Source organism: Triturus cristatus, chromosome 3_2 (genome assembly GCF_964204655.1).
Source record: "Triturus cristatus chromosome 3_2, aTriCri1.1, whole genome shotgun sequence".
Classification (NCBI taxonomy): domain Eukaryota; kingdom Metazoa; phylum Chordata; class Amphibia; order Caudata; family Salamandridae; genus Triturus; species Triturus cristatus.
In genome coordinates, this window is record NC_140584.1 from 54,928,648 (window position 1) to 54,950,077 (window position 21,430).

A 21,430-nucleotide genomic window follows, 5' to 3' on the forward strand; every position below is an offset into this window, starting at 1 on the left:
GACCAAGACTCCACAGTTGATGTGTGGAAGCATGGCCTAAATTTGTGGTGTCGTTCCTGTGACTCGTCTGGGTACTTGGACCAGTGCGGCAAAGTCGAAGGGCACTTCGACTTCTTAGATTTCTTTTTCGATTTACCCAAGGATGAGTTGGAGCACAATGACAACCGACGAGAACAACTCAAAGAGCGGACCAGCACCTTCCTTGCAACCGGGACCTGGAATCGTCCAGAGTTATCCAGTGTTGGGCAACCAGCAGCATCAGGGCATGCTTTCAGACCAACTTGGGGTTCATTGCTCAACAGTCTGGGCAGGCCATGGAGTCATGCCCCAGCTCAAGGCACGTCAAGCAAACCAGGTGGGAATTTGTCACAGACATCTATCTGTTACTGGATCCACAGGACTTTTAGGACACATCCCTAATGTACACTGGGAGCGTAACTCCAAAAGAATTTGGACAAAAAGACAAAAAAGGTAGTCCATAAAAGGACTGAGGTAGCTCTCCTTGGATCTGCGTTGTTGGCGCATAAAGAAAAGAACTGATGTGAGGACACTGGAGTGGCGCTTATATAGTCACCACACATGCCATTTCCAGTGTAAATTATGCCAACGCAAAGCCGATTGATGCCACCTACCAGCACACAAAGGTACAGCTCAAAATTTTACGGATCCAGTCTGATGCCTGGGGAATATTCCAAGGTGTGGAATACGTGGCTACAAGTCTCTGAGATAGAAAAGAACTGACGTCAGCGCTCGGAGGTGGTGCCTATATAGGAACCATGCACTTCTGGCACGAACAGGGACTGTTTATGATTTTCCGGATCCAGTCTTATGCCTGGGAAAAATTGTAAGGTAAGGAATCTTCAGCTAGAAGTCTCTATCAGGTATGCAACTTTAAATCTGCAGACAATTTGAAGCCTGTCCTGAGTGTGCACCTCATCAGTAGAAGGGTCGGAGGTTTCAAAAAGTTTTTTCGATGTCCTATTTAGGCACTATGGAATTCTGCAATGTCTGCAACCTAGCAAGGAACTCTACAACACCCATAAGCCTCCATGAGGCAATAGCTTCAACCAGGACACAGTGAGACCTCATGGAAAATGCCTTGAATCTCTCTGTATCAGAAGCCCACGATTACTTCCCTGAGAAAGAATCTAGAGCCAGATGTACGACTGTTTTTTGCGGTCGTAAACGGGAACTTGGCCCGTTTGCAACCGCAAAAAAAGGTCCTGGTATGTGCAGACGTTATTTTGCGAGTCGGTGACTCGCAAAATAGCGTTTGTGACTCTCGCTATCAGGAAGGGGCGTCCCTTCCTAATAGCGAGTCACAATAGAATATACCAGTGTTTTGCGTCTGAAAAACAATTGCAGTTTACCACCTACTTCAAGTAGGTGGTAAGCCACTTGCAAACGGAAAGGGTTCCCAGGGGACCCCTTCCCCTTTGTGAATGGATGCGAAAATATTTTTTTAAGAGCAGGCAGTGGTCCGAGGGACCACTGCCTGCCCTTAAAAAAATGAAACAAAAACATTTCATTTTCTTTGTTAAATGTATCCCTTTTTCCTGTAAGGAAAACAGGCTGCATTTAAAAAAATGCTTTATTAAAAAAGCAGTCACAGACATGGTGACCCCAGCAGGCCTCCATCCCCGGGAGTGCTAGCCATTCCTAATGCGGTGGCAGATTGTACCTGCCGCATGAATATTAATGAGGCATGCAATCTGTGACCCCATTAGGAATCACAAACAGTTTCTGAGACATTGTTTCACATTCCAATTTGCGAGTCAAAAATTGCGAGTCGCAAAATGATACAATGTGCGACTCGCAGATTGGTAGGGTCGTACATCTGGCCCTTGATGCCTTATTACAGATAAGCCCATATAAGTATATTTAACCTTGTAAGTGAGGGAGATGACTTGTACTATCTGAAGATCAGGTTTGTTTTCTGTCAAACAATATTTCTCTGAATGTAACAATTTTATCTTTCTTAACCTGGGGGAAAGAGTTCATGCTACAAGATCTCTTCCCATCCCACCACAGCTAAAACCATGCCTAAGCTGGCACTTAATGTCAAAAGGACCACTATGTCAGTCAGTTGATTCGTTTTCCGTCTAGCACAGATGAGCTGTGATTCTTCAATCGTCAATTTATAAGTATGTCTAGCTGTACAGCGACTGTTTTCTTCTGGTTCTACCCACAGAACTCAAACTCTAACCTTAGAGGAAACTAACTGGACTGCTTCAGGTCAAAATGACTTACTGCACGGCTGTATATTCTTGAAAATGGATTTTAGAGAGAAAAAAAGTTTACCTGTAATCCTGGTTCTGCATCATAGTACCTCTTCTGATAGTCATAAATGCTTAAATAATTCCCTGCTGTGAGTGTGGACCCTGGAACATCATTACATAGTTGATTTTCATGGAAATAGCATCAAAGAACGTCTTTGTCCATGAATCTTCTGAATTAATTTGTTGAAGTGAAGCCTAAAAAAAAGTCTCATTTTTCCTGAATGTTCATCAGAATCTTTCTAAATAAATGCATTTGATTACACTGCACAATCTTGCAATAGAAAATATAGCGCAATGAGACTTTCAAATAGAGAACATGCATGTAAAAATACAGCTTGTAGGCTTGCATGTAATAGAAATAGAAAAAGGATTCTATCCCTTTAAGAATCTGGATGGTAGCCCTTCACGAAATGACTTGTATTGGCAGTGTCCTCTTTCACCCAGTTCTTTTTTTTGGCTCATGAGAATAGAATCCCAGGAATATTGCTGAGGTGTTTAACCTCAAATTATACATTTTTTTCTTTATAGAAAAATAATTTCTCGCCCTCACTCAAAGTCATAAAATCTTCTGTAGAGAGTGTTATTTTTTTCTACCTTTGCTGACTGGATTTCCGATCAAAAGGTCATCCCTCTTCTCCAAATGCCCCTCATGTGGGAGAAGCAAAGCTATTACAGCTGCACACAAAGTGTGTGTTGTGTGTTTATCTCCTTCCCACTCTGTCTTAAACTGCAATATCTGTAAGATATCTAAAAGAATTTTGAAAGACAGAGAAGGCATTTGTCTAAGAGGTGTAGAGAACATGAGGGCAGAATAGGAGAAGAAGAGGAAGAAGCTACAGGGATTTGTCTGCAGATCACTTCCATATTCTGGTAAGGACCATAACAAAGGTAGATCAAGGGAGAAGAAACATCATTCTAGTCGTCATCGAAGAACAACGTCAAGATCGTCGACAGTGCCTTCAAGACCTTCAACACCGTCTTGCTCGCTGTCAAGAGAAGGACTGATGACCTACCACCATCGCCTTCTCAGGTCAGTTGATGTCAAAGCATTGACAGCACCATACCTCACCATCAATATCGAGATGGCAGTGGTCACCAACACACAATATTAGTACTGAAAGATGTTCCAAGGTCCATGCACACAGCGAGTAATTATTCAAGCATTTATGACTATCAATGAAGATCTTACAATGCAGAAACTGCCTTTCACTAAAATACATGATTGCTCATTTAAATAACTCAGGAAAATGCATGAGGGTTAAAAGAAAGTGGCTACAACAGGAGTGCTTATTCCGAGATAGTGACTCTAGAGCAGAGATGTTATGTGCACTCTCATCTAGAAAGAACTCTGCTCCTAGGAGGTCATACTTATGTCTCTAGAAACCAATTCCAAGCACATCCTTCTTGCAGCAGAAAATCTAGAATTTGGTACGGTGCAATTACCTGTGATGCTGCTAGTGGGTCATGACTCTGAGATGGCTGCGGATGAACATTTGGGGCCCTCTATGGGGGACTACAAGTGCCCTAATGAAGGTTTTGAGCCGAGCTTCAAGTCAGGGTTTTATTTAACATACTTCAGCTAAACAGTCTTTGGTGCCATCAGCATATATAATATTGCTATGTGAAAATGGAGGTCTTGTTGCTGAAGGTGATCTGGACGTGGAGGATCTTTACGTCACAGCCAATGTCAATAAATGCTTTGATGATAAAAGGGGAGTCTTGCAACCAAACAGGTGACCAGCAATTGTCTGAAGGTGAATTCCTTGATATCTAATGCCTTGATGTCAATTGGGAGTGCGAATGGGGCCAATGGTAATGTTTCTCTAATAAGCTCTTAGAGATATCAGAGTGGTTCCCAAGTTCTAAAGAGGAGGCATCACTTCCTCCCATCATTTGAGACGGTTGGTGCCTTCCTCTTTCTGAGAAATCTCAGCTTAAGACTTCAGGAGACCACACATTTTGTCTGTCAACATCTCACGTGGCAACTGCTCCCATATGTGTCAATACTCAATATGAGTTTTTAAATGACAAATCACAAAAGTATGTGCACTTTTCCAAGATCTTTTACATCTATAGGAAGATGTCTTGTCAGAGAGCCAGCACAGTAAAAACATATATATATATTCCTATCTCAAAAAAAGGAGTCATTGGAAGCCATCCTTATGGATGTAAAACCAAAAAGCGGTTTAAAAAATGTTTTGACAGAAAAAAAAACCCATAAGCCTATGCGAGTCATAGCTGTATTTAGAGAACGTTTCTTTGCGGAGTGTTAAAAATTCACAACTTCCAGGAAGGAATAGGAATAGTGTAATTTTACAATTTTTTTCTTTTCAAAGGAGAAATGGGATTTTCAGCTAAATTGTGTTTAATTGTAATAAACTTTTTACTATAAATGCCTATATTAAAATAAATGCTGCTTACAATAGTTCTGTTTTCTTCATTAAATCATTTTCATTGCACTTTGAATCCCATACATGTTTGCAGACTGTTTAATGGTTATGAACAGCAATATGTCATTATAGAGAATATGCCTACTATATTCTTTTTCTCCATACTGTATCAGGCCCTACGGTTAAAGCTTCCTTGCCACTGTGCATACTTTGTTTTACCTGCTTCTCTGCTTTGATAGAAAGAAGGTTTATTTGATCCCCGGCAAGTTGATGGAAGTTTTTTTGGACAGAATGTGAACTGGACTCAAAGAAAAATCATAAACGGCCAAAAGAAGGACATGTCAGTCTTGATGGACCACAGCATATCCTCAGCCTCCAGATCTAACATGTAAGGCCACCCATGATCTAGTTTGGCATTCAAAGAATTCTGCCAATATTTGAAGAACCATTTACATAATTTTATTTTCTAGTGTAGTTTAGGGAATGCTTCTAAACACTCATACAACATAACAGATGGCCAGAACCAGACATGGCGTATTGAAAAGCCCAGGTTGTTTGTACCTGTATGCATATTCCTCACGCTAAACCATAGAGTACAGCTTCTTTACTAAGCAAGTCACTTGGACATACCTTTTCCCCTTTTTTTATTTTTACATACCACTGCTAAGGAGATTTCCCTGACATAAAGAGGAAAACATAAATACACCCAATGTTCAACTTCAATTGGGTATTATATCAAAGAGGTAGAGAAAGGCAATGTTTGCATATGAAACAAATACATGGGGTCAGGAACTCTGGGTTTAAAGGCAAAATCCCATTCAGACCCTTAAACCACACAACAGCTAACACTAGTCAAAAGCCCAAAAAGCACAGTCAGTGCAAGCTGGACGACTACAACTGGAAGAGTGGAGTATGCAAATTGTTTCTGAACAGTTTGTAATTAGTCACTGAGTAGAGATCAATAGGAAGAGAATTCAAAAGAATGATCACCTGGTAACTGAAGACACAATCACCTTGACCAGTTTTCCATATCTTGGAACACTCGATATAAGCAGAGCATGTTAAGTGCATCCGGTTATACCTGCTGAAGAGCTGATGAATAAATGATTGACTCTTGTTATTAATTGTTTGAAGTATTGAGCTTTATACGTAGAACAGATTACATTTATGAATGGGAAGCCAACAAATTATCTTTAGGTGACTGGAAATCGGGGTCCTACAAGGGAGACTAAGCAGTGAGTGGTAGCAGGAACTTGGACCAACTGAAGCGGTAGAACTGTGAAAGCAGGGAATTCAAGTTAAGGGCACTGACATAATCCAGGCAGGATGCATACATTGCCTTGATAATATTGAAATGAGTGTGTTCAGGAAGAAAAGGGAGAATCTTCTTTAAAACTTTCAAGTGGCAGATACCTTAGCTAACTGAGGTTTAAATGTGAGCTCGTCATTGACGTAGACACCTTCGTTTTTTACTGTTTGAGAAGGAATAGGACATTGGAACAGATCATTAGACAACAGCGCAGATGACTAGATCATGCGCACCCTCCACCACAACACTACACGCTCTAATTTGAAATTGTTTAACTTGAGACGGTTCTAGTTCATCCAACTCACAACTGTAGTAGAACTAGTCCAAAAGCTATTTGGGCTGCCTCGAGCTCTCTCAGAGATTCCATCAAATTTCAGGATAAGCTGGGTGTTGTCTGCATTTTACACACTGGACAGACCATAGAATTGCAGGATCATGCACAACTCTTTTTAACAGCAAACAAAGCAACGTTGGTTTCATCACAGGGGCGAAATTTAGCCTGGAAAGACTCAAAGGAATTGGCTGAGATGAATGGTGATATCTAAATATTCTCTTTCATTTCTGCTACATTAGTACAGAATGGTAATAAGGAAATGGGTTGATATCTGCTTAAAATAGTGGGTCCAAGGTAGGTTTTAAGGTATTGCCTACCAGACAGCTTTTAGCTGTCACTAAGCAAATGCCTCATGTGGTCCATACCAAAACGTTATGCATTTAGAGCCAGCCCATTCCATACAATTAGTTGGATTTGTCACTCTGATTTGCTTACTTTTTGTTTAATGGCTGCCTTCCTCTTCTTGTGTTTATCTCTTCTCTTCACTGGAGCATAGCCACTTTACATTAATTTTGATTGGTTGACATATCCTTCCAGTGCTCACATTTAGGGAACTGCATGGAATGCATATGGCTTGGCACCCCGACATTACATTAGTCCGAGCATGTAAGAACCTAATTCCAAGTGTGATCCGGTAACCTTTGGTTCCCAACCACTGGGACTTTGATTTTGAGGGATAGTTCCATGCCACAGTCTTAAATAAACAATGTCAAGAGACAAATGGCAAAATCCCATGACAACTTTGAGATCCAGTAGTCCCAGTAGTGTGTATCATTCTAATAATTGTGAGTCTCGTACTAACAATCTGCGGTTGACCAACCTCTTTTTCAGGTGGTACGCATACTGATAAATAACTATAGGTCCTTTCTTCCAAACGGAAATGTAGCCCAAGATCATCAAACTGATATTGAACATTTGCTTTCTCCTACTAAGATATTTGGCCTATCAGTAACTGCAGTCAAATGAAATGCAGGAAGATAATGTATTCTGCTGAGTGCATTCCAAATTGTTCATGTGGATAGAAGGATCAGGACAATAATTGCAGAGCTTTCCCCATCCTGTCCCTTTCACTGTAGACTATAAAGGCATGCACACCTCTTGCACTGAGCGCCAAAATAGGAATCAACTCCTTGTAATGGAAATCTATTCAAGTCAAATCAAGAGGTTGTCTGTTTCTTTTGTCTCCTAAGGGCTTATCTCAATGAGAAGTCTCCTAGAAATTTCAGATGCCAAAAAGACATAAGTACAAAGAAAAGAACAAAGTGCAACTAGACATGGTCACTTAATTTGGCTACTGTCTTGGATATGAGATGGAAAAATAATAAGCATATGCTCCCTTGATGTTCTGTCTGGAGTATGACCTGAGAAAGGTTGGCCACTAGTCAGCCCTTGAGCCAACTGTCCTCTTCATTAGATGCTGATTTCAATGGGAGTAATTCAGACAGTGTCCATGGCTGTTTTTCAGTGCACTGGACAAGCGAGGAACAAGCTTTTCACATGGCACCAGGATATGGCAGAACTGGAACAAACATCCACTGCTGACCATTTGAAACCTGGTCAGACTCCATATAAATCGAGGGGATCACTCTGAGTCACCAGAGTGCATTTATGTGTTAATTTTGTGTGAATTAACATTTCTACAGTATGCATACATTAGCAGCATAATGTGCTGTGTCCCTGTTTTTTGCCATGATGGTGCCTATCCTATTTGCCACTTTCATCTCTGAAAATGGTTAAGCCTTTGACTCTTGCAGTACTTGTATGCAATAGTCTGTTGTGCTACCGCATGTTGTTTTTCCATTGCTCTTTTTAAAATGATGGTGCATTGGGTTCTGCACAATGTTGTACTGCTCTGCAGTGTGTGATTGCTGTGACATGAGTACTTTCTGAAACAATGTCATTTGGGGCTGCTGTCTTTCACTGCTAGACACTTAATTGCCATGGGGGTCAGCTGATGAGAGTCTCAGCCATTAAGTGGCTTATTCTGTGTGTCTCTTCTACATGATATACTGTCATGCAGGGCTATTAAGGTGTGTGTTACTAATGAAGCTAAAACACAATGTTAAAGCCTGCACTCTAGCAGTATTTTCAAAGTTGGGATTGTGTTCCTGCGTGCTTTTTACTCTTTGGATCAGGTTTTGCAGCTCTAATCTGGGCAGTGAGGATGGGTTGGGTCAGGGTTACTTTAACCTTCTGAGCGCTGGCTCTAACCCCTTACACTTCTTCTGCTGGTAACAATAATTTTCCAACTCATGTGTTGCTTTATTTTATGTGTGAGGATACAATATTTTGAAGGTGTATACAAGTATCTAAAAGGAATACTTGTGAAACTGTTTTCCACAGTGGAAATTAAGGCATGAAAAACTGCACTCCAAACTTTTAGCAATTTCCTGGGTTACTGAACGGTGGTGTTCCTCTCAGGTCTGAGTGGAGTTTGTTAAAAGGACAAACCTGGCCTTCTAGACACTTGTTCTAGGCTCTACCATCTTTTGCTCAATGTTTGTGTAGTTGTAGGGATCATGACAGAATTGATCTTGGAGTGTTATGTTGTAACTAGTAATGTGTTTCTTAACAAGCATATAATGGAATCTGCTCTCCCTTGATTTTCTTTCATATGTTTAATTGCTTCGGGTGGTGTGATAAAATCTTGGCAGTTTAGAAGTAAATGTGACCAGTCCTGTTACATCAACCTTTGTGCCCTCACTCCTGATTATTATGGCCTACAATCCCACCTAGAAGTCAGTGTGGCACTGCTTGAGTAGTTTGCCACTGATCTGTGGAATATTGCCATTTAGTGCAGCCTATCCTGTTTATCATTGATCTTTGAGTGTTACTGTGGTGTGCCTTGTGTTCAAGGTCACATTTGTCCAACAAAAGAAAATTGTGCAATATGCTGTACGTAAATTACATGCTACTGGGGAGCTACCTTTGTCAGGTGTGCTGATTTTGAATCATGCTGTGTATCACTCCACTGTGTGTCATCATCACAGATTGGAGTAATGACACTCACCTTCAGCCTTACCTGTGCTGGAGACACCAGCAATGTTACTTGGCTCACTGATGAGGTCTTGCATAACCGCCAGTACTCGGAACTCATACCAGGTGTCCTGTAACAATATCAGCACAAACAACATGAACAATTAAAGTCCATCCATGAATGCTTGCTACAAAGAAATTGGAGTGACATATACTTCCTAATTAGTGTGTTGATGGGGGAAGGGACAGAGCAGCAAAGGAGTAGGGGTAAACTATGTACCTGAAAAAGAAAAGGGTTTTCATGATACGGGATGAAGTAGAGCAAGACACACAGAGAGCAAGTGAAGCATACAGGGAAAGCATTACCAACGCAAGGGGGAAAGAGAGTCAACGATGCAGGAGAAATGGAGTGCTATGCATGAATATGTAACTCTAACTAGAAGTGTGCACCATTACAAGAGTCTGACTTCTTGATGCTTCCTGAGCTGTGATAACTGCCATAACAATGACTGGTTCACTCAGGAGGGGGCCAACCAGAGGAAGGTTTAGCTATCATTACAGATTGAATGTGGAGTTAGAGTTGCCTAAATTTGGGTTAAGGCTAAATAGGGACAGTCAGTGGGAGCTTGAGGCCACTGTGAGAGCTGAGATCTGCTCTGCGCATTATGATTACTTTTATTCCCCCTCCATTAAATGTCCACTGGGTCTGGCAAAGCATATTAAAATCCTGCGTTATCATCAACCCAGTAAGTACTTGGTCAGTGGCCTGTGTGAAGGATTTAGCAAAGAATTTGTAAGAGAGGCAGATAGACTCAAAAGGACTTCCCGACAAGGCAGATTCTTCAAGGAGTGGGAAAAGAGAGGAGCACATGTTTTGAAGAGTGCATGGTAACACCAGGGTGGTACAGAAACACTTTAGATGCCAAGTAGAAGGCAAATGCTGATGTCAAAGGCAAATATGATCCTGAACAGGTAAACCATGCAAACAGACCCATTGTGTGATGGAAAAACAAGATGTTGAAAAGAGGCTCATGAAAGCGAGGCAAAGAAATGGACAAGCTTCCAGAACAGAGAGGGTTATGCAGACTGCAGAAAGGGGCTCCTCACCCTGGAAACTGATTGACATTAAGGAGAGATGCTGGATAAAATGTGGTGAGCAGGCGTGAAAAGTGTTTATGGAAGCCAGGGAAAAGAAAGTCCATAAAGCCAAAAAACACAGATTTACACAATCATGGCGATGAACAGTCAGAGTCAGGAAAGAGTGTGTGCTATAAAGTGAAGATTTTATACAAACAAAAGAAAAATAGATATCTTATCCTTAAAAAAAGCATCATAAGAACCAGAAGAATACATGTTCTCCAATCCCCCAAAAAACACTCATTTGGCAAGCTTAGGGGTGAATGTCTCAACCTTCAGAAATACATGTTCCATCAAGTTCCACAAACAGGACTTTGTCAGCACTGACTCACCTTGTTATCTAGTCTCATACACATCCCTACAACCTCAAAGGCCCCACTCCCATCACTCTTTGCTGACCCCTCTCATTCCCTCCCTGGATCACTCATCACAGACCCCTTCTTACAGGCTCTGCTTCTCACCTGAGACAAGTCCTTGGCCAGCAGGTCTGTGTCACTCCCTTGGATGGCATCATCGAGAACCTCCCAGCGTTCACCTACACGGAACTCCAGGATGTAGTGGTCAAGTGGCAGACTGTGGTTGGCTGGAGGCAACCAGGATAGCAAGACCCCCTGCTGTGTGCGATTGGCTGTGAGACATCGTGGCGAAGTGAGCAGAATGGGGGGCTCAGGTGTAGTTATCAGGAAGGCTGTCACACAAGAGGAAGAGGGCCAGGAAGGAAGACAACGTTTGAAAATATCATAATTGTTGGTTTCTTTAATTACTATTAGTCACCCCTACTGCAGGGGTAATCGGTGTGAACCACTAAAAGATATACAACGAGAAACCAGCGAACACACACTGAAGTAGACAACAAAGTCAAGGAAAGTTTACAATCATGCTAAGACTAAATGAAGAGCATGTTCAACAGATGCTACAAATGTATTGAGCATGAATAACGTATATTGACTTCCCACAGGGTGCTTTATCAAACTGTTGCTCTGCCTCAGAGAAATCATTCATTTATTTTTGATTGGAATACCTGAGGGTTGGTAAGCCTTGGAGCACAGGAAAATCAGTATGTCAATGAAACCTATTCTGAACAGAAGATATTTTTAAGCAATTCAGGACTGAGCCTTGCATTACTCTAAAATCCATTCTGGCCACCTGTTAGTGGAACACTGGATTTTGCTAGCAGTGAGTGTGTACTTCAGAGAATAGTATTATGTGCTCTTAAGATCCTGACTGTCATATCTTACAAACTATCAAGATATGCGTGGACTTAGGGTCTCATTATTCCAAGGAGAGCTTATACATTAAGGTTTCTCCAATAGTTCTAAAGGGATCAGGTCCAAGCATGAATCAATGATTCTAGGCTGAGGAAGGAGCAGGAGAGTGCACCCCTCAATGTGTTCACAAATAAACCAATAGGACTCTAGACTACAAACATCACACATTACAGAAGTAAAGTTTATCTACTAATCTATTTCAGGATTTCATATAGAGCAAACCAAGCTAGTAGGGCAAATGGCTCTGTTAAGAAGTAACAAAACTTTAATAATGGGTTGCATAAGATATCATCAGGAGGATATGCTAGAGGTTAGTCATCTCAAAAGATTAATTCTGTTGAGATGGTTCTTCAGGTGAAGAGGTTTTGGGCTTTTCAGATCGCCAATATGAATTGGTTATACAGTCTAGGAGATAGACACAAGCAGGCTTGGTTCAAAATGTTCTTCTTTATGGTTGGAGAAACATCTCCTACCAGTCTGGTTGTTCACCCTGGAATGTATGTCTTAAAGAACTAAGAAGGACTATAGGTGGAGATTATTCTCAAAGTGACAATTTCAAAAAATGATCTATATGTCAATGGGAAGTCAGTGAAGGAGCATGAGTTTAAGCCAGATTTAATCTAGTAATTTTACTAAACTCAAATGGATTTTCAATTGATTTTTAAAATAAAATGACTAGAGGAGTGATGGGGAAAATAGGGCACATATTCAGTCATGGCCTCATCCTGTTAGGCATTTAACTTTATAACATTTTATTAAACTCAGATTGCAACTCGACACATGGTGCCTGGAAGATCTGGACAAGCTCAGAAGGATGTATAAACCACAGTACCATTCGTATGAGTAACCCTTCAGGTCATAACTCTTGCAGGTCTCCCTTGGTAGACCAACAGGATAATGAGGGCTATGTTAAAAGCTCAGGGCCAAGAAACAAAGAGCATGTGGTAAAACATAGCTGAAAAATTATAAACCAAAGATCATCTGTCATACCATTTACCAAAGCAAGGAAATGGAAAAAGGTAATATAGTACAGGAAAGAGGAGAGCTAGTAGAGTTGTTTAAGGATCTAGTTATTAAATACAAAGGGATCTGTAGGACAGGACCGATATCAATTATTACAGCTCCTTGTGAAATCGGACCACAGAACACTGCCTAACAGGGATGCATTAAATGAAGACCATTTTCGAAATGTTTTGTCAACTGTGAACAAAGGTACACACATTTTTTCTTTATGTTAAAAGGTGACTACTACAACAGTCGGTTCACAGTAAATAACAAAAAAGTTGTCTGCCGCCAGGTCAGTCCAAGAAAGAATTCTGTATTGTAGATAGTGATACATACATTTATTGGACTGACACACTTGCCTCCTTAATTGCAAACGTTAAATCTGACTGGTCACCCGTATGGGCTCAAAAAGTAATGTATTGCACCATTTTGTAACAACAGTGTCAGCGCAATAAAGAGTACCAGTACTTACAACATTACAAATAACAAATACATATAAGAACATGTATTTACCTTCACGCAGAACAGAGGCTAAAGGAAGGCCAAAAGCCTCTTATCCATCCTTTACACTTTAGACATAATTTATAGTCGCAAACACTTTCCTCCCGTTCCCGATACGATATAGTACGCCATCTGTTTCCTGGAAAGGGTTAATCTGCCTCCAGATAACAGCTTCGAAATTATCTGCATATCAAACTACTTCAGCTGTTTGTTTTTACTTGTCAGCACCATGTGCCTTGTCTATAGGTAAAGTGTTTAACCTTCCATATTTCATTATCAAAGGATTTTTCATGTAAAGTATCTAAAGAAGCTGCAGTGAGGCGCAGTTCTTTCTGTTGCCCACCGTTTTAGTACAGTGGGTTAGGGGCGGTTGTCAGAAATGAGGTGATGTAGATAGTTATGAGGTGTAGATCTGTCACGGTCACTGCATTTTAAGAGTTGGGGTGATGCATGATGATATAGACGACTTGAAAATGTAGAGCAATGGTTCCACTGTTGCTCTGGCAGGTGATGGGATGGGGATGCTTCATAAAGCATTCTGAAGAGAAAAGTTAGTCCTGAAGTGTGCTGGCAGAGCTGTGCAGGGCCCCATATTATAGTCCTGATAGGGCATGCCCATGGTCCACATTGTGTGATATTAAGTAGGCTGTATAGTATGGCTGCGTATTGATAAAAATAAGGTATGAAGTGCTTGTGTACAGTTGAAAGAAGGATCTGCTGACCAGGTTTTGGAAACATGGAGAACTGTGTGGACACCTCCCATTATGTTAAAGTTTTTCAAAAAAAAATTACAGATGTGTATGCTTCTGATAAATCATTTGAACCGCTGAGTGACTGCAGTCAAAACCATTATACAGTGCTGAATGAAGGCACAATTGATGATGACTTAATCAACTCCAAACAGAACATAAGCAAATATTTATAGAGCTGTGTAGTGCCACTATGGTATAACTAATATTGTTTACATTTTTGTAGAAAACCTGTTAAGTTTCTTCTAATTGTTTCTTATCATGCCCCAGTAAAATGTATTCTCGAATGATCTAACTAAACAAATATTGTAAATGGTGAGACCATCAACGAAATAGGTAGGAGAAAGTGTGAGTCTGCTGCGCATATGTTTAGCATATGTTTAGCATTTCCTGGGTGGCTCAAGTTAAACGCTTGAATGTTTGTAAGTCATGAGTGCTAATTTCCACAAACTCAGGATCTCAACTTTCTCTGTCAATAACCCACAAAACATGCTGGTTTACAGCAAACAAGAAATCGCTCTCTAGATCAGCTAAGTGTTAATGAAGAGTAGAGAGAATCAAAACGAAAGAATCACTCGTTTGATAAAAAAATTCCTTTAACTCAAGAATCATCATCAAGCACACTAAACCACATTGATTTGATTGGTTGGAATAAGCCTCCAGAGTATACACTGACCAGCATGAGGAACCTAAATGGGAGGTGTTAGGTCTGTCAGGTTAACAAGCCCTAGAGAATACATGCCAGTATCTTTTGGCAAATAAGCGGCGCATTGAACTATGCCCATCACCCTTAAGGACTGCTTGAAACACTTCTACAATAATATATAAAATATTTTTTTTTATGTAAGACCTTTATTATATACACCTTGCCCCTGGTGAATTGTGCCCTTTGAGCCTTTACTTCTTCAAACAAATTTGTCTATCACCACGGATTGGTTGGATATTCAAGAGCCCTGATGAAGTTTCCTTTTGGCACTATTGGGAACGAAGCGCATTGGCTGTGTGCCAGTTTTAAAGACTGATTGAATAAAGGAAATATTTTTGGAATTACTGCTTACGTGTCTGACTTTGCGACGAGTGCACCTTACACTTTCTCTTGAAAAACTTAGGTCTGTCACAACCCTGGATTTTGTGGGAAAATGTATCCTCTTAGAGCATAGTGAAATGTCTGCCAACACCTCCCTGTCTCTAGATGATCATGCAAGGGCAGTGACAATGCACTGGAACTCACAGAGCCCTCTAAATACATTCTCAGTTTTGCTTTTGTAGACAAAGATATTATACAGAAACCTAAAGCTATAGTCCCTCTTTTTATGGGTTATAAGTGTCGCAGACTGGAACAGAAATGCAGACCTGGGTAATGTTTTATCATGACTGGGGTGGGGGAGGGGAGGTGGAGGGAGAGAGTGTTAAATCAAAATATTGAGTTTTGAATTTTAACTTGTGCATACATAAATTACACAATATCGACGTGTCTTATACCATCAAGGCATATAGATGTAGGATTAGAATCATATATGTATACTTCTATATGTAAGTAAGCTTGCATTGATCATTTAGTGACTGTCAACATATGGGCTGGGTGATATCCGTGTAATCAATATTCTAACATACAACCAAATGACACTGCAAAGTTTTTAACAGTGAAAAATTCACGAAGATTTATTGAAGATTTTGTGAAAATATAAATGACATATCTGTTTGTGTAACCCTAAAGATGGTTTCCAAAGATCTACTTCACAGAAAACTGTTAATGTTCTATTCCTCCACATTGCCACTGAACATACAAAAGCTCTGCAAAACGTAAGCCTCCATGGAAATAAATGTGTATGCATTTGCTTCAGGAAATTATGTCACTGACATGTATCCTGCAAGACTCGTGTTACTGGGTTGTGTTTGGCTTGGCTGGGTTCTACTAGCATGGAAATTATCTTGCTAAGCGGAACCAAATGTAGATGCATGAACATTACAGAGGACTGCTGAAGACCAAAACTGAGAACCACGCAAAATATCACTACCACTAATAAGTACAACCCCTACAATTTCCGCCTTAAGGACCACCATGGGGAGAGCTATAAAAAAATTTAGCCTTCTGATTCTTAAGACTATAGATTGAGCTCTGAAGTATGTCCATTTACAGAATCTAAAAAAGCCAAAAGGAATATGGTTTCAGTCAGTTTCATTACAACATTTCCACAATAATTAGATAACTACAAATCAAATAACTTCTCTTAGTAGCTTTGGAATGTGATTTTACAAGAGCAATTATATCCCATTTGCAAACTGCTTTCTAAGCTTTTCTTTTTAATACTTTATCGTTCTATTGCGTGGTGGTCAGTAACTCCACCACAGAACACGCAACTCGGGGTCCTGAACCTTTTCAGTAATAAGGGCTACTTATGTCCAATGATAATGATCCAGAGCTACTAATATTATCAGTGTTGTAATAGCGACCATATCAGACAAGATTACATTAGTGGCCTCCATATGCAAGATTACCCACAGTGATCCTCTCAGTGCATCAGGCAGGGTTGCCAGAAGTAATGTAAAAAATGCTTTAACATTTTAGATTGCCTCTTCATGGAAAATACACAACAGCTATTGGGGCAATCCCCCTGGTATCAAGTTACTAATATCGGTAACAAGTCTACCCAGCACCACTTGATGTATCATTCAACTATCTGCTATATATATATTATTTTGAAAATGATGAGGTCTGAAAATACACACAATTTTTTATCTCAAAGAACCATTTTTGAATTTTGGTCAACATATATTAATTCAACCTAGCAAAAGCTTCTAATTTAGTTGGCTGGGCTGCACACAGGATAGTTACTAACAAGTAGGTGGGGAGTTACCAGTAGCTCACAAGCTCCTAGTAGGAGAAACTTGGTATAACCTGTGCAAGGAATGCACAGCTGGCATCCTTTCTGAGACAGTTAAGTTCACGACAGAGTCTCCCACAATTAGGCTGATGCTGTCAGGAATGTTGCAAGCCAGTGTGACCCCTTTTGGAAAAAGAACTACCTCCCTCAGCCACAGTTGTTCTTAAGTTGAATCCCAGAGAAATTGCTTCACTTTTTTTCCAACATGGAGGGTTGGAACCATAGCTTGATCTTCCTGGCAATGTATTCCCTGAATGAGAGCTATCTGTCAACAGTGCATTAGCTGTTCCACTGAAAGGTGAAGCCTGATAGGCGCGAGGTGAGGAGCCAGGCTTCAATCTAGGATTCTTGGTATCATTGGAAAACAGGAGGAATTCAGTCTTTGTGGGTATAACTTCAGATGTTAGCAGACATCCAAGACTGGATGAGTTACTAAACATACTATCATGCTTCAGGCCTATGACCATTTTACACAATTTTTTATGTATATACATATTTTACACTGTATACTGCTATTTTAATGTACCGGGGATTTCCAGCCTGACGACAGACAATGATTCAAGCATGTGAATATATAAAAGGTCTACTGTTGGAGAAGCAGGGTTATTAATGTGGACTGAGCAGGCATATAGGCATGAGGAGGCCCTGCACAGGAGAGGCTAAGATGAGTACACCAACAATGAAACATGCAACACAAATGCTAGCTGGTAAAAAAATAATTGGGAGTTAGAGTCCAGCTTACACAGCAATAAACAGGAACACCAATATAGACCAGACAAAACCAGACGTTATGCTGATGAAGTACAGGATGACAGCAGAGGACATCAGGTCTGTAGAGGTTGCGGCAGAAGACAGATCTCTGCTGCGTGCCTCTTCATTCTGTGCATGATTATTTGACACCACCCTTCAAGTCAGGTGAATGATAAAAATACAAAATATTTTAAGTGTGCTTTTGAAGGGCAGCAAGTGGTTTAAGCCAAATTAGTAGCAGCCTAGGAGTCTTTTGAATTCTCTGAGGGACTTCTTATTAGGTGTCTCATCCTTCTGCTCGCCTTTCTGCTCAGGACTATTCTACCCTCTTCAACTGCTAGCTTAAATCTCCCTAACACCAATGTCAACAACTAACTAGATAGCATTGCTATTTTCACTGCTCATCTGGGCAAACTACCCATATGAATGTACAGAGGCTTCCAGGTGTAAAAGGGGTGGCTTACATTGCTCTTAAAGATCAAAGGTGATGTGTGCTCGAGGTCCTGGCATTCCTCATAAGCTCACTCCTTTTAGCAGCTCATTGTCTAATACAAACTATTGTCCGTGCACCTATCCCTGTTTCCTAGCTTAGACATAAGCCGTCTGCTTTCTGTTATTTGTCTTTCTCCTGTTGATTTAGATCATCCACCTCTTAATAGTTCTAATGGTCACCTATTAAGACTGAAAACAAATGAGGAAAAAGCAAGAAAACTCACACTGTACAATGTCTAACACTTAATTGATGGAAGTTGACATTTGAGGTGTGTATCAAACTCTTTACTCCTACATACACAGTTACTTCTATTTCCTTAAATTCTTCATAGTGCTGGTCACAAGTACCAATTCTCTCAACTACAGAGTCAAAACTCTGGTCCCCACTGAATATTTTAGAAAAAAGACACGGTCGCAAAAAGTAATAAAATAAAGAAAAAATGGGGAAAAACTGAGCCGCCCTGGTGGGCTCTTTGATTTGACCTTCCCCACTAACCTTGTCTGTTGTAAAACAAAAGTCCTAGAGATAAAGTGCTGGGCTTCCACTCCACCCTGCCTTGCCCTTTACTCCCCACTACTCACCTAAGGTGTTCATGGTAACGACCTCACTGAAGGAGCTAGTGCCCAGTTTGTTCTGGGCTAGGACACTGAATTGGTAGGCTGTCTCAGGTTCCAAAGTATCCACCAGCAGCCAGGTGGGCCCAGGGGGCACAGGAAGCGAGAGCCAGTCATGAGGCCCAAACTGAGCCCTCTTCATCCTGTGTGGAGACAGATGGTGATTAAGACATAGGTTACAATATGGTAGTGTTTAAGCTGAGAACAAGAGACAGATTGCACTTGAGCAGAGTAAGAAGAGGTAAAGGGATTGAGGAAAAAAGAGCAAGAAATAATGAAGGAGAAAGGAGAGACTGATACATTAAGGAAGATTAACAGCGACGCAGATGTAATAGGGTAAAGCTAGTGCCTGCTTTCGTACTTGTGTAATGAAGGAAACAGAAAGCAGAAGCTACTCAAACAGTATGGTGCAGAGTAAGAGAGCAACAGTAACAGAAAAAGAATGAGAGCATGCATTAGGAAATGAAATTAGGTAATGGCAACAACCAGGGACTAATCTCCGATTACATATACCGTGATGAATGAGGTTCACACAATCTATAAAAATGAAACATTGTGGTTGATAAAAATAAGTGGAAAACCCGGAATTAGAAACACTTTGCAATCACTTACAAGTAACTCAAAAGATGAACAAAACAATCAAAAAGCTGTTCTGTGTATAATGGTATCAACTGGCCTAGATTCCTAAATGTCTTAAATGTCTGAGACCGGTCATAAAAGCAAACCACAACATAATTGTAAAGAAAAACGTACTTACCCTCTGTAATAACATTTCTGGTGGCTACGTAATGTTTATTAAGATTCCTCACCTTGTGAAGTATCTTTCTAAGGTTCAGACTGGTCCAGAAAAGTTTTTCAACAGCAATAGCCCCAGACTCCACTTCCAAGCATGACAACACCGGGGTATATCCGGTGCCAACCATCACGCTGGTGTCCGTTTCTGAACATTTATGTGCCTCATTGAGGCTTAGGAAAAAGAAACGAGAGAGCAACAACAGTGAGAAACACAGCACATAACATGTATGCATACCTTGGAATGGTATTATTCACTGCAGTAACTTCTCGGGGGGGCAGTATGAGGCAAGGAATCTGTGCAAAGATTATGTATCCTCCAGAAATATTGTTACTGAAGTTAAACAGATTTTTCTTTTGAAGGATACATCTTCCCACAGATTCTTCACCTTGTAAATCAGTTCCAAAACCTCCCTGCGATGTAGGATGAGTAGTGCTGGTGAACCAAGGAAGTCATGCACCGCAGCTTGGCTAAAGTACACATCACTGGGCATCTGAGGCATGAGGCAGCAGTGCATGGCAAAGGTAAGTTACAGTCACAATACAGGCACACAGCAGATGTGAACAACTCTGGAGAGAGTTGTGGAGGGAGCCATGGCTGGATTGGGCAGGACTGTCCTTTAGAGAATCTTTCTAGGCCAAGGTATTTCACATCCTAATGGAGATTGTAACACAGGACAAAATGGTGTGCTTAGTCATCTCCTTGCCTTTCCTTGGTGTTACAAAGCCCACAAAGAGCAAAGATCATCTCCTATGTCACAAAGAACACAATCAGTGTATTAAGACTCCTCGAATCTGGGCTGCAGTTTACGCAGTTGTTCCTCTTCCTTAGGTGGATGTGGGAAATGGAAGAAAAATGGCAGGGTATGAAAGTTGGGCAGGTGCGATAAACCAACTTATTCAAGTAGAAAACTGTGAATGGTAGACCATAAGGAAGGCATTGGAGCTCTGCTATGAAGAGGTCGTTTGGACTTTCTGGTGCCAGGTGAAAGGACAAAAAATGGGGTCACCCACAGCAGGCCTAGGGCATCTGACAATCTGTCAAAGGACTGCATGTCCTGACAAGGGTCCCTCTCTTGCTGCCATGACAGGATCCATGGCAGCTTCAGTGAATGGAAGCAAGGGCTCAGCGACTGAGGAGGAAAAGCAAACAAAACATTGGACTTCACCTCCACAAAGGGCACAATCAATTTTAAAGAGTCAGCTCCTTAACGTACTACAGTCGTAAATGAAGAAACTTCCCATGAAACCGGACCAGAGGGCTAAGAGATACCCCTTTCTGGAGATGTGTTCAGGCCACTCACAAATTATAAGCTGAAATAAAAGCCAGAATCAGCATTATAATTGGGAAAGAAGTTATCAGCTTCTGAATCCTCTTCCTCTGTACAGCCAGATTTTAATTTTTTTATTCGGGCTATGCAAGGTCAGAGCTGGAAATCTCCTCTCTTTGGACAAATCTTTGAGGCCTGGGAGGTGCTCTGCCAAGAGAGCTTTACTAAAGTTTTCCATAACGTTTTTCCTTCTATGTCGACACCTTTGAGAGCTGCTTCCTAGTCAGCTGCGTGGGAGGCATTTGCATCAAATTGGATTTCAACCAAACAGAATGGTGGCTTTGCAGACTTCTACACTTCTCTTTAGACTCCAGTGCCCACAGAAGTCTGGCGTTGGGAGGAGCCAGGGCTGAAGCCGCCAGATTCATCAAGCCTGAAAAAATTTGCTCATCACTGTTAGGGGTGGAGGCATAAGGAGGGCAGAACAGAACCAGCATACCACGCTAGAAGACTTTTACCTGCAGAGGTAACTGATGGGTCCGGAAACATCGGTCTCATCTTTTTCGAAGTAGGAATATACTTCTAACACAAGGAAGAGTTCCACATCTGGATGTAGAGTTGAGACTGTGAGCAGGATCGTTTTCTTAAGGAAGAAGACTTCCTTTTCCATTAGTATT

General features: G+C 40.9%; 1 protein-coding gene across 4 annotated transcripts in view; it reads right to left on the minus strand.

Annotated features, from left to right (window-relative positions):
* Positions 1–21,430, minus strand: part of IGSF9B (immunoglobulin superfamily member 9B) — a 1,286,301-nt gene that overhangs the window by 589,367 nt on the left and 675,504 nt on the right. For 3 of the 4 annotated variants that reach the window (XM_085647232.1, XM_085647230.1, XM_085647229.1), the window contains exons 13-15: positions 18,658–18,833; positions 10,887–11,113; positions 9,335–9,419 (exon numbers count right to left, since the gene is read on the minus strand). In XM_085647232.1, the coding sequence (XP_085503358.1) occupies positions 9,335–9,419; positions 10,887–11,113; positions 18,658–18,833 (488 nt within the window). The remainder of the gene's footprint in view (positions 1–9,334; positions 9,420–10,886; positions 11,114–18,657; positions 18,834–21,430) is intronic. The other variant, XM_085647233.1, reaches the window with a different exon arrangement.